At 44.2% G+C, this 13014-nt stretch overlaps 1 protein-coding gene across 1 annotated transcript in view; it reads right to left on the reverse strand.

The window, feature by feature from the left end:
• Positions 1-215: 215 nt before the first annotated feature.
• SLC2A12 (solute carrier family 2 member 12) overlaps positions 216-13014 on the reverse strand; it is a 28990-nt gene continuing 16191 nt past the window's right edge. The window contains exons 3-5 of the mRNA XM_084513351.1: positions 4029-4151; positions 1644-1776; positions 216-501 (exon numbers count right to left, since the gene is read on the reverse strand). Of these exons, the coding sequence (XP_084369477.1) occupies positions 405-501; positions 1644-1776; positions 4029-4151 (353 nt within the window). The 3' untranslated portion in view covers positions 216-404. The remainder of the gene's footprint in view (positions 502-1643; positions 1777-4028; positions 4152-13014) is intronic.

A 13014-nucleotide genomic window follows, 5' to 3' on the forward strand; every position in this document is an offset into this window, starting at 1 on the left:
ACTGACCAGTCTTTGGCAGCCTCCTCCTGAAAGACAGACAGGCTCTTCCTTCTCCGTGGCATCTCAGCAGCTCTTTGCACCTCCGAGCTCTTGCTGAGTACAGACAACAAGAATTGTGCACAGCATTCTGGTTTCTGTTCACCTGCTGTGTGCCAGGGGTGAGGAACCTCAAGGGAGGGATTCTGGTTCAAAACAGACAGAGCCCGACATTCTGCTGTGTTATAAACTACAACAATCTTTAATGTTGGCTGTAAACTGCCACCGACAGAAGCTTTACTAAGAAATGAAAGAGATTATCCTGCATATAGCGAAGATACCATGTACCCCATCATAGTGTCAGCATTTATTATTTTTTTTTTGTCTGGGATCAGTCTTTTGTTGAGGGCCGCCCTGGCTGCCCCAGCCTAGTAGAACTGCTCTTTCTCTCCCTTGGCAACTTCCACCGGCACCAGCTTCTCCCTGCGCTGGCCCACCCAGCACAGCGGGGTCTTCGCGTATTTCCTGGAGAAGAAAAGGAAAAATCGAGACAAATTACAAATTAACACTTAGTGCAGGGGGCAGAGCGTTCGCCCACCGCCTCGGGCTCGGCTGTCGGTCAGGACAGCAGCCCTCCAAAGCCCACAAAACCCCACATCAAAACCCCACAGCAGCCACGGCCCCCAGGCCCTGGCTCCGGGCCGCCCGCCCGCCAGGCGGCGCTGCCGCCTTTGCTCCGGCCCCGGGGCGACGCCGCCGGGAGGCCCGGCCAGGAAAGGCCCCGGCTCCGGGCCTGCTCCGGGGGGGCGGCCCTGGGGTATGGGGGGGTTCCCTGAGGAGCCGGGCCGGCCCCCCTTTTAACTTGTAGTTTCTCTAGCTTTTTGTGCTGGAGACTTCTGAGGCTAGTCCAAAAAAGCAGGGCGTATAGGAGAGTGCTGCGTTTTAAACAGCAGGGATGTGTCATCTTGTCTTAATGTATTTTAATGGTTAAAAGCAACTGGAAAGGATGAGGGCAGCACCACACAGATAATAAAAATTGCTGGTTAATTTAGGGTTGGTGACACCTGCATTTGGAGGTGGCGAGTGCTGCTGCTGTTGAACATAAACGAGTGGAGTCAGGTCACACAAAAATAGCCAGAGTGGGTCGTGTGGAGAGGCACCCGGCACCCATCGCCACCACCCTCTCACTGCTGGTACCCTTTTCATTTGGAGAGGTGGGGACACAAAACACACTGGAAGGACTCTTACTGTCCAGAGCCACAGGGCTCAGTAAACACACAAAAAACTCCCCATCTAAAACAGCTGTCAAAACTCACATGGTGTCTTGAAGTACTGGACATACGGTCTCTCTCCTTCCCTTTTCCTGCCCACAAGCTGAGACACACAGCCCAAAGAGGAGAGCAGCATCCCCTTCCCTCTAGGAATGCCAGTCAGCAAACGTGCTGTGGAGTCAAGCACTCAGTAGTGATGCTGGAAACCACCATCACTTTGGGGCTGGTCCTTCAGTAACAGTAAAATGTTTGGCCACAGAGATCAGCGTGTGTAAGCTTGAGCCTTGGGAGAACGTGATTTTACCCAAAATACTAACTTGTTTTCCTGTTAGTGCACAGCACTGAGAGGCTTTGTCTCCCTGACACCACAAGGACACAGACATGCTTGGTACTTACTCTTTAGCCAGTTCCATGGATATTTGCTCCAAAGAGCATCCTTTTGTCTCTGGTATAAACACAATAACAAAAGCCAGAGATGCTAGGCTCATTACTGTGTAAATGAAACACACCCAGGACAAGCCAATAAGCTCTATAAAGGAAGAAAAAAAAAATATTTAATTTTCAATTATTTTTTTTTCCTGCTGCCATAATTGTTTAGGACACAGCCCCTAAATCACAGGGGAAGTTAGAAAGAAGTTGGGCCCTCTCTTGTCCCTTTTATTTGTGCCAGGGTATAATTTGAAAAATTCTTTTGCTTTTTCTAATAGTCCTTATGAAAGAAAACTGAGGAGCCCACACTGACCCATTTAGCATAAACCCATTGATTTATTTTGTTTGCTGTCACTTTGGATGAAAACTGAGCAGCCATTGTTGCTGTTTCATGTGAGGGCACCAGGGGTCACAAGCGCCTTGAAATTCCACCCGTGTCTGGTTTTGTTGCAAATTCTTTCATGGAGCAAAAAGAGCATTTTTTCACACTGCAGCAGTCGTCTCCAGTTAATCCTCCAGGCCTGTCAGTTCCCAGGATTTCCACTGCAAGCAGTGGGTTCTGCATCAGAAAGTGGCCGAAGACTTAACACCTAATGGGGCCAGCCATTACTCGTGGGTTTTTGGGTCTATGGGGGCAGACAGGTCCTCAGCCTGAAGGGATGGACTCGGCTGCCACTGTCACGTACTTGGACAGTCCAGTGTGTGTAGGCTGCTTCAGCTCCCTTAGTTTTCTCCCCTGCTAAAACTACGCCAAAAAATTGAGACATTCTCCAGTTGTGCCATGCGCTAAAAAATGCAGCTGAAGCTGCTCTTCTAGTCAGTGTCTTCCACATCTTGTACCTGCTGACCACAATAACTACCACCTAAATTTGCTTGAAGACAGAATTTCCAATTCTGCCTTTCTGCTACAGACTAGGAACTTATATTAGCTTGAAGTTACACTTTCATAAATCCAGATTAGATCGAGCTAAGCCAGCGGAGTTACTGTGGATTTGCATTCATTGTAACTGAGACCAGAGCAACAGCTAGGTGTACATTAACAAGCAATGCTGCATGACAGGAGGGGACCTTCAGGTCAAACAGCTGATGCTAAGGACACCAGGTGTGCACTGTCTTTTTCTGGGGATGTTTCCTTAGCTCTGGTCTGACCCAAGGACTGAACAAGTGTTGGCAACTGGAGAGAATTCACGGTTCATTTTCCAGATTGATTTTGTCCAAAAGCAGTTCAGGGCTGCTCTGCGATGCAAACCAAAGTGTGGTGAGTGGGGACAGCTGAAAGATTTGCTTCTGAGGGGGACCATGGATCTAGCTAAATTACTAGAGTAGACACGGTGAATTTGACCTGGCATATTTTGTCCTAATTTTTATCAAGAAAGAAATTATCTTTCTCTCAAAAAATGCCAATATGAAGCCTATTTTAGTCATAGATCACAGTATTAAATAATCCATTGCAAAATATACATACCAGGGTGAAATCACCTTGTGGGTCTGATAACAATTGCTTGTCTGCCTCTGCCTCTGTTGCTGAGTAACACAGAGCTAAAGAAAACCTGGAAATTCAGTGCCCTTATCTATTTTGACTTTCATCACATTTTCTTCAGAGTTACATTGAAAACCGAAATTTGCAAAACTAGAAAACACTATTTGCCAATCCATGAATTTCAAAGCTGGCATTTAACCTTTTTCCCTGTTTATCTTTAGTTTATAAATTATTCCATGGTAGTCTGCTTTCTCAAATTAAAACACAAAACATTTTTACCTTTCCCCCAGAGGGGGGGGGGAAACAAAACTCTGATCCAAAAAGCTGTGATGGATCTGAACCGGCAGAACTTCCACTGACTTCAGAAGGAGCAGGACTAAATCCTAAATATTGTGTATTTTCAACTTAGTAATGAAATGTTGTTTTTAAATGTTGGGGTTCCCAGCCCACAGGGCTGATCCTCCAGGTGCTCTGACAGCATTAGTCCCTGTCATGATCCCTTCCTCTCCCTGCACCCTTAGAAGCCCTGGCACAGATGCATGGCAAGCACACAAGGTATAAGGAAGCCAAGCAGTCCAGAGCTGCTTGCCAGTCTAGCCACACACACCACAGGGGGGTGAAGGGGAGAAGGGGCTTCCACTAATCACGACTGCACTGCTGTAGGGTCCACGGGAGAGGCAGAATTGGTAGCACAGACTCGGTAAGGTGTAGAGGAGGCAGTGAAGTGATACCAACAAATGGCACCTGAGCGGGTCTCTGCATGTAGCCCCTGGGACACCGTGGCTGCAATTTTAGCAGTGCTGTTTGCATAGGAGAGATTTGTCATGGACATGAAGAGAATGTCAGCTCAGGAGGACACAGAGAAATCTTACCAGTGACAGTCAAAAACGTCAAGGAGATGAGGAGGTTTATTCCCCAGTTCATGCTGGATGTCAAAGCCATGGCCCGTCCTCTGATCCCGCCAGGGAAAATTTCACTCAGGACCAGCCAAGACACTGAAATGGAAGAAAAAGTATAAAATATCTTGAAAAGGATGGCTTTCCTTGCTGTACATTCAGGTGGGTTCAGATGGAGCTGCCTGGCAGGATATGGCGGTTTTGGGGAAGTGTGAGTGGGCCCAGCCCCCTGAGGCCCACCCTGAGCAGTGCCAGCACCAGGACATCGATCGTCCCCTTCCAGCACGGACCTAACCCGGGAAATGTGAAAGGCCTGCGGGAGGTGAGCCTTGACAGCACATCTGCAGATGAAAGGGAGTGCCAGCTGAATAACTCTCCAGTGACATAATGCTGATGGGGCTGAGGCAGCAAACCAAAGTACTCCTGGGCCTCTGAGCAGTGCTGGCTGTTTATGCCACCTTATAAATCAACCCACCGTGCCAAGGCATGTCTGCTGTTCCAGCTCTCTGCTACATATTAATGGGATCTCTGAGGGATAAATGAAGACAGAGGTCTTGAGTTTTGGCTCCTTCATGTCACACCACACCACAGGTGACCTCAGTGCTGGTGTTTCTAGTCCACAAAAGCAAATTTGGTCACGTAGAACTGGCTGGGTAGCCACCTTGACAACAAGAGCAAGAAAAAAAAAAAAAAAGACCCCACATTTCTACACTATTCCTGGTTATTAGGACAAAGAAACCAACCAACACATCTCCTCTAATTCATAAACACAATTAATTAGCAAGAAGTTGCTCTGTGGAGAGGTCGTGGGCTAGCAGACAACCAGCACATTAGCAAAGAAGTGCATGTGGATGAACTGCGTCTTCAGGCCCTTGGGCATTATAGATCAGTCCTGTGTGATACTGTTTCAGCAAGATAAGTGTTCATGCAAGATAACAGATGGGAGGTTCCTCAGGACGCGTGCACTGGGCAGTGAAGTTACACTGTAAAACTGGACCCTGTATGGCCATCTGTCATGTTGCATTATCCCTTCGGGGGCATATAGGGTTCCTGTGTGACTGTACTGGTAAGGGTAAGAAAGAAAAAATCCTGTGGAAGGAGACTATAAAGGACTGACTGAAATGGGAGAAAAAAAAAAATCCACTTGACTGCTCTTGAGTCAACAGAGCAGATTCAAGCAATCTCAGCTCTAGATCTCTTTGCACCACAGACTCAAATTCAACAATAGTTTTTGGAGCTGACCCAGGGTTTTTGTTTCTTTGTTTCTTTGTTTCTTTCTTTGTTGTTTTTGTTTCCTCTTTTTTTCTTTATAATGAGGTTCCCTCCCACACTGGGAGACCTGGCAATGTGGTGATGTTAGTCCAGAAGTAGGAGTGAGAGTCAAGACCGCAGTGCGTGCCAGCCTGATGCTGTTGCACATAGCCCAGTGGCACGCAGTCATCACACACAAATAGCTGTAGAGAGGTCTCTTTTTATCTGACTTGGATCACAGCAAATTTAATACACTTGCTGCTAACAAGGCAGACTTTCCACTAAATAAATGCTTTAGACATATTCTGTGTTGTCTCTACACAGGATGGAAAAAGGAAAGTAAAAGAAAAAGAAAAGAAGAAGTAAAACTGGCTTCAGGAGGTATTCTTCAGTGTCAGGCCAGCTAGTCCTGTTCCTGGGGACAGCATGTGGCTGAAATATATGACACTGCAACATCTCCAATACCACACACTTTTGCAAGGACAGACTGGCCCTTTCAGGATAAATCTGATTTGTCTAAGGGGTTGAAACACAGTGTTTTCCTGTTAACAAACCCAAATACTTGAGCATCTGCATCAGCCAGAGTAGTGTTTAGCTGCTATTATTTCAACCAGCTATGTAGTCCAGACAGACCTCGCCAACGTACCAGGTCTGTTCTTTATGTCTGCTAATGGTATCTGCTTCCTCTGGCATGCCCCTGACCTCTGCTTGCCTGGCTAAGAGTGGAAAGGATTTTTCCCCCCAAAGAAATAGCAGTTGTAGAAATCTGACACTTATTACATTATGTTTATCCCTGTTCCCAAGCTGAGGCAGTGATAACGATCGATTCTTTGCTTTTAGCACCTCTCTGGGATTGTTTTTATTATCTGTACCATTGCCAAAAAGCAGCAGCTGCTGTAGGTACAGAAGGGATGTGGCTTTCTCTTGGGAAGCCAGGAACTAGGCTCAGGCTCCCATTCACAATGACTGCTGCTACCCTGTGCACGCTGTCCTGCGGAAATTTAACCTGCATGCTCCCAAAGTCACTGCAAGGAGAACTAGGTGCTCCACCTCCACCAACCTAAGCAGCTACATTTTACAGGGGAAAACAGCCCAACCTTGAAAACAGGGTCCAAATAATGTCCTGCCACCACTGCAACCGCCTCTCTGTCTGCTGTGTAATCTAATATTATTGCAGAAGCACTGCAGGAGCAGCCACACTGCACACACGCGATAGTTTACGGTGTCTGCTTTGGCAGCCCTTGGCTGCTGTTCATGGAATGCATGGGGGAAGAGCTGGTGCCTTCCAATTCAGGTGGGGGTAAGAAATGAGGCTAAGGGCTCAGCATCAGACCCTGTGCTAATTTTAACACCCACTGGATCTGTTCGGGCAGTGGCTGCAGGTAGCACTCACCCTTACTGATGTGTAGGGAATCGTGTGTTGACAGCAGTTAAGAGAAATTGTACAGCTGAACCATCTTTTATTATGGCAAAATCTGGAGAAGAAAAGCCACCCACTGCATACACAGATGTAGTTAATTGAAAGAAAATTTTGCTCTGGATCAGAAAGTGGTCAACTGTTTGAGTAAGTATTACAGAAACTCGATGCACTGAAATACCTTGCCCAGATAAGGAAGAGCAGAGGATTCAGGTATACCAACAAACACTTGGCCAGGAGAGTGACATTCACCTCTAAACAAAGTCAAGGGGACACTAAAGGAATAAGGAGCCGAAGTAGTTCAAGATGTAACTCTCCCAAAGATGCTCTGTAATATTGCTCTCCAATACTTAAGGGGGGCCTTCAGGAAAGCTGGGGAGGGACTCTGTTTCAGGGAATATAGTGATAGGACAACCAGCAATGGCTTTAAACTGAAAGAGGGTAGATTTAGATTAGATATGAAGAAGAAATTCTTTACTCTGAGGGTGGTGAGTCACTGGCACAGGCTGCTCAGAGAAGCTGTGGATGCCCCATCCCTGGAGGTGTTCAAGGCCAGGCTGGATGGGGCTTTGGGCAACCTGGTCTGGTGGGAGGTGTCCCTGGAACTAGATAGTCTTTAAGGTCCCTTCCAGCCCAAACCATTCTGTGATTCTATAATTCTATGAATATTGACTATACCATTTCAAATCCAGTATTGTTGTAGGAATGGAAGATCAAAGACTCTACCATAATATTTTGTTTCAAAAAGGGAACGGTATTAGAATCAGCATGATCTCTGTAAGTAAATTAACAGGACAGTAAGGGTAACTGCTGTAGTGACAGTATGGAGAATGCTTAAGTTACCTGATTAGAAGCTTAATAGATATATACAACCAAATAAAAGAAATAGCACAGCACAGTTAAAAAATTCAATGAATCAGCAACTGAGTGATTCATTGCATTTAACAAGACACAAACCAAGAGAAGCTAAGTGGTTTTAGCAGGGACATTTGTTAGATGGGAGGATGTACTTCTTCAGCCAATGCATATTTCAACTCTAGAGCTCACCTTCACAGGATGCTTCAGATGTGAAAAGCAGTAATGAGATAAAATGATGAAACGTTGGATGTTAAAACATTATTTCTCTGTATGTGTGGAAAAGGATCCATCAAGGACTATTAAACAACAATAGAAAAAAATCTCAACATTTTTCTTGAAGTCCGTTAACTAGCCAGAAGGACACGCTGTGCATGCAACATGTGCTTTCCCTCATGTCTTTTCTCTCAACATCTGCTACTGGCTACTGTTGGAGACAGGGTAACAGATTGGGTGGCCTTTTTCTTTGAGCCAAAATGGGCAATTTAATGAGCTTTATATTTGGGTCTTAAGGAAAGAGGTACCTCAAACCCTCGTGTGATCTCTTCTTTATTCTATCTATGCAGTAAATAAAATAATAATAATAATAATAATAACAATAACAATAACAATAATAACAATAAATCACAGACATATCACAGAAGCAGAAACATCTGAGAACATCTGAGAAATACTGTGAGCTTGAGGGTACTCAACATTCAAGTAAGGTACATGAATGAAAAATGTCCTTGTTTTGACCTCATTCCTGCCAGGAGGCAGAAGCAAATTGGAAGCTGCTCAGCAGCTCTCATTAATGAAATATTAGATTCTCTTGCTATTCATTTGCTGCTCAGCATTTTTTTCCTTTCCTGTACCTGTATTGTGTGAGAGCAAGTTCCTTGTGGTGAGATTTAGAAGCTGCTGTTAGAATAGTTGAAAGAATTCAAGTTGCTGAGGTACAAACTCTGGGAAGAGATTAAGTGGGTTTATGGCTTAGGAAAGAAGTAGGTAAAAGTACGTAGTATGTAAGTCTTCGAAAGGAGAGGACTGGGTTGTTAGCAACAAGAGGTCCAAGGGAAGACGAGGAAGGGATTATCCCACCAGCAATGCAGGCAGACCCTCTAAGAACACATAACAAATTAATAAACCTGAGAAAGGATGCAAGCAAGCAACTGCAAAGCTGCCACAAGAAGAAGGAATGCAAAGGACATGGCTTCACCGAGGCCACGTTTTTTTTTCCAGGCTTATCGCACACACACACCAGATTTTTCAAGTACTTGGTTTCTGGACTGAAATTCTGCCCACAGTTTTTTTGCCAGAGGCCAAAGCAAACAATCCCAACCGGCCTTAAAAATCAATGCCTCCATTTAATAAAAGCCATTTGTCTCTCTGGCACTGCCAGAGAGATGTGAGAGTGAAGTGGCTACTCAAAGTTAGTAACTGATGGATATGGAGAGAATGCAAGCCTGCATTACTTCAGAGAGCAGGTGAGTGGCCAGCAGAGGGTTTGCTTGCTTGCAGAGGGTTAAGTCAGATCTCAGGTTGTATGTGTGCACATGAAAAGGAGCTCAAGGCTTCTACTGCTGAGAGATAAGGGGCTCGGCAGAAGCCTCAGCTGACCTCATGCCTCTGGCTCTATCTGACAACAAGTACCTCACCCTATGGCTTTTGAGGTGCTTGAAAGTTTGATTATTGCTCCTCTCTGAGCAGCTTTACAACTCTGGTTGCAAGATGCCTGACACCACGGATGATCCAAAAGGAGCTGATGTGGTGTGGCAATGCTTACGTTTTTTTTTTTTCTTTTCTGGTATACTACATTTTTGTTTCTAATGGTTAACCCTTTAGGCTGACTCCCTGAAGTAACACATGTTAAGACAAGTGGGATTTCATCCTTTTATCTCCAAGGATGCAGTAAAGTACATAAAAATAGTTATCCACAGTTCAAACTATTTGCATCACTAGCAGTCAGGCCGAACACTTGCATGTGCCTCTTCTAAGAAGCCTCACGGCAGGACAGGGAATTCACCCTTCACTTATGACTCCTCCAGTTCATGTTCAAGCCACAGGAAGGTTTTGGGGGAAGAGGCCTCATTTGTGAGACCAATGCACTGCCTCCTTCCACTCTTGTCTGGGCCATTTGAAGAGGAGGGCAGTGAGATGTGCATCATTTCTGATTTTCCCCAGGCATCCTTCCCCCAAAACCTCTTTTTCAATAGTTCAATATATTCTTAAGTCTATTTGCAGTGACCTTCAATTACTGTCCACCTACTTTCATGTTGAAAGAATGGACACGAACAAGAAGTTTTCTTGTATCGGTGATTCCCACATGAATGATTGCTGGGCAAGAACTGAGAGAAGTATAAAGATGTAGGAGTAACAGAATTGTCTTAGTGAAGGTGATTTGGGGTCCATCTTGCCCAACAACAGCACTCAGCAGCAAGTATATCAGAAGCAATATCAGAAGCACTCATCATTAGTGTAGATAGATAATAATATATTAATCTTCACCTCTTTTCAGGTCCCCTAACAGAAGCTGATTTAAACTGATACACAAGATGACAATTCTGTTTGCAAATGGATTTCACAGCCACTGTCTCTGTCTCTCATCCGCTGTTGTGTAGGCACTCATCCATCAAGACAGAACAACTTTCAGGGCAAGCAGAAGGGAAAGAAGAGAGAGAAAAAGGGAAAAATGAAAACAGGCCTTCAAGGGAGAACATGCTTGACTACATAAATCACATATTGTCATTCAAAATGGCCTTTTAATTAAAACCTGCAGTGTGTATTGCTGTTTGTAGGTGTTTATTTGTTCAGAATATTGAATCTAGGATAATCCTCTCAGGCATTTGCCGAGGAATGACTGCGGAAGCCAGAGGCTCTAATCCACGAGGAAATCGTGCATGAATTAGTTCTGATTATAACATATTTCACTTCTAAAAAGTATGGAGATGAGAAACTACTCATTTGGAGTGGGGTAAATGAACCTGTTTTTCCAGTATCAAGGGCCCATGTGGGGCCTCGAGGGGGTGCACAACAGAAAAGAGCTGTTGGGACACTGCAACTAGGGGCAATGTAAGCCTTTACTCTTGCAAAATAGAGATTTGTGCACATACTCCAGAAAGTTCCAACTGGAAAGGGTAAATAGCCTTGTAAAACAGCAATTTATTTAGTGAGAGGACTGCTGTCATCCATTTTTTTTAGATCCATTTAAGTCCCTCACTGTTCGCTGCTGCTCAAGCTTTGCTTTGGTTTGTGCTGGCAGGAGGTGGCAAGGAGGGGGTTTCACCCACCCACCACAAGGTGTCTTTCAGTTCAACTTCATTCATAAGAGCACAATTTTCTATGCTTGGAGTTGATTTTTGAAGGCAACAGAAAATGGGTGCCTCTTTGTGTCCCCCTTCTCTCTAAGAAAATCTTCCTGGTTTTCCTCCCAGAGCTCAGTGTGACACGGGAACTCAAGTGCCTAAGCAAAAAAACATCACCTAACTTCATGCAATGACTTTCCTACCTGGCCAACCCCTCCGCACTTTGGCTGCCAATCTCCACCTTCCCCAGCAGTGCCAGTAAGCTACATGATTGCATGTTTTTAACTTTCCAATATATATATATATATTGATACTTTAAAAGGCTTGTTTTAGTTTGATGATCTCTACAAGTGAAATGAAATGCTGTCTTTGCACTTGAAGTCCTCTAACAGTTCTAGTTTTTGCATGAAGCTGGTCAAAAATCAGGTTTCCTCTAAAAAAAATTCCTCCAAGCCCTCTCTCCAAAAGTAAGCTGGTGTTATGAAACTCGACATATGTCCTATAAACTTTTTCACAGATCTCATTGTCACAGTGCTCTTCCCTGCAAGAACATGCTCAAGGAAAATTACTATAAAATCCTTCATTATCTTTGATATGATTATCAAAGGCCACTATTATTTACCGAATGCTTAAATGTAACACTTGACCTACAACATGAGAAGGGCAAATTCGGCTCATGATAGGTAGCCTCGATTAGCATATGAAAGCAAATACAAGATGGTATGCGAGATCCACTTGACAATGAACCACTTTGCTGAAGAAAATGCCCCTGTGGAACAAACAGGGATTGTTAGGTTCAATTACTGGTTAGTATCACAACAATACTCATTATGTGATTTTTTAAAGTGGGTCTTCTTGAAGTAGAGCACTTCATTTTAGCCAGAAGCTACTAACTAATCTGAATTGAAAAGGTATTTCATAAGTATAGCTAATTTTAAGCACTGAAGCCACTCCTCTTAAGTCAAGTAGTTCCTTTGTGTCAATAGGCTTATTAGCATACAGCCATTAGCAGAGATGTATCTGTATAATCAGAGCACCAAGATCAGAATATTGGCTCCAATCACTGTTTAAGTCTGGCAGAGCATGCCAAAAGCCAGGGAGCCATCCACCTTTCCAGATAGTCCTCCCAGGGCCAGATTTTGTGCTCAGCACGGGCAGGTTGGAGCCCTGTCATTACGGAGGCATAGGAAGTCTCGGTGTTGAACAAGGCTACTCTGCTTCTTGCAAAATGGAGCTCCGAAATAATTAGGGAGAAAACTCTTGCTGGCATTTCCATGTCTCATCACTGCAAAAACATCTTTGTCTTATTTTTTACACTTAAAAAAGCCTCCCAAATCTGTAGATCCTATCAAGTTAGATAAGAGTAACCTATTTGGCTGATACTTTAGAGGACATCTCCTACAAGTTGAAATCCTACCACTCAGCATCCAACTATCCAAAAATATCTTAAACTGGGTCGCGTTTCACTTCTACTAATCACACCATGAAAACACAAACTGATTCCTGAGTGAAGTGACTTGCTAACAAGTGGCTCCAGATAAACCTTGTCCAGGACAAGGCGATAGGACGAGTGGGCAATTCACAATCCTTTCTTTATTCTTCATTTTGTTGTGCCTTGTCTTTCTGCTGCAGCTTAGTGCAGACAGTGTGTGAAATAAAGGCCACACAAGGCACCATTTGAATAGCCCGGGAATAATGAGCCAGATAAATGCCAGAAGTGTCATATTCAAACCACATGTATGCATGCATCCAGTGATGATTCAGCACAAATGCAAAGTACTAGGAGTCTTGTCTTAAAATAAAGAATCCAAGATCATTTTTAATTAGCAAAAATAAGACTTTCTGTAGTGATTTGCAGTGAAACATGCCCATTTCCCAGGCTTATTTTTCTGGTTCAGATCCAAGAAAGCATTTAAGCACTTGTGTATTTTGAGCACTTAATTTAATCCCCACCACTATCTCCTTTTCCAGAGTAAACCACAGAACAGTGTAAAATTGATGCTGCTCATTTATATGAAACTTAAGGCCAGGCCAGAGCTGCTCTGCAAACTGTAGAAGCTCGAAAATAAAGCATTGCAAACAACTGTCATGCAAGGCATTGCCGAGCATGAATGCCTGTTAACATCAAATTTATGTGCACTATAAACTAATACAA

The sequence above is a fragment of the Aythya ferina genome (assembly GCF_964211825.1).
Source record: "Aythya ferina genome assembly, chromosome: 3".
NCBI lineage: Eukaryota > Metazoa > Chordata > Aves > Anseriformes > Anatidae > Aythya > Aythya ferina.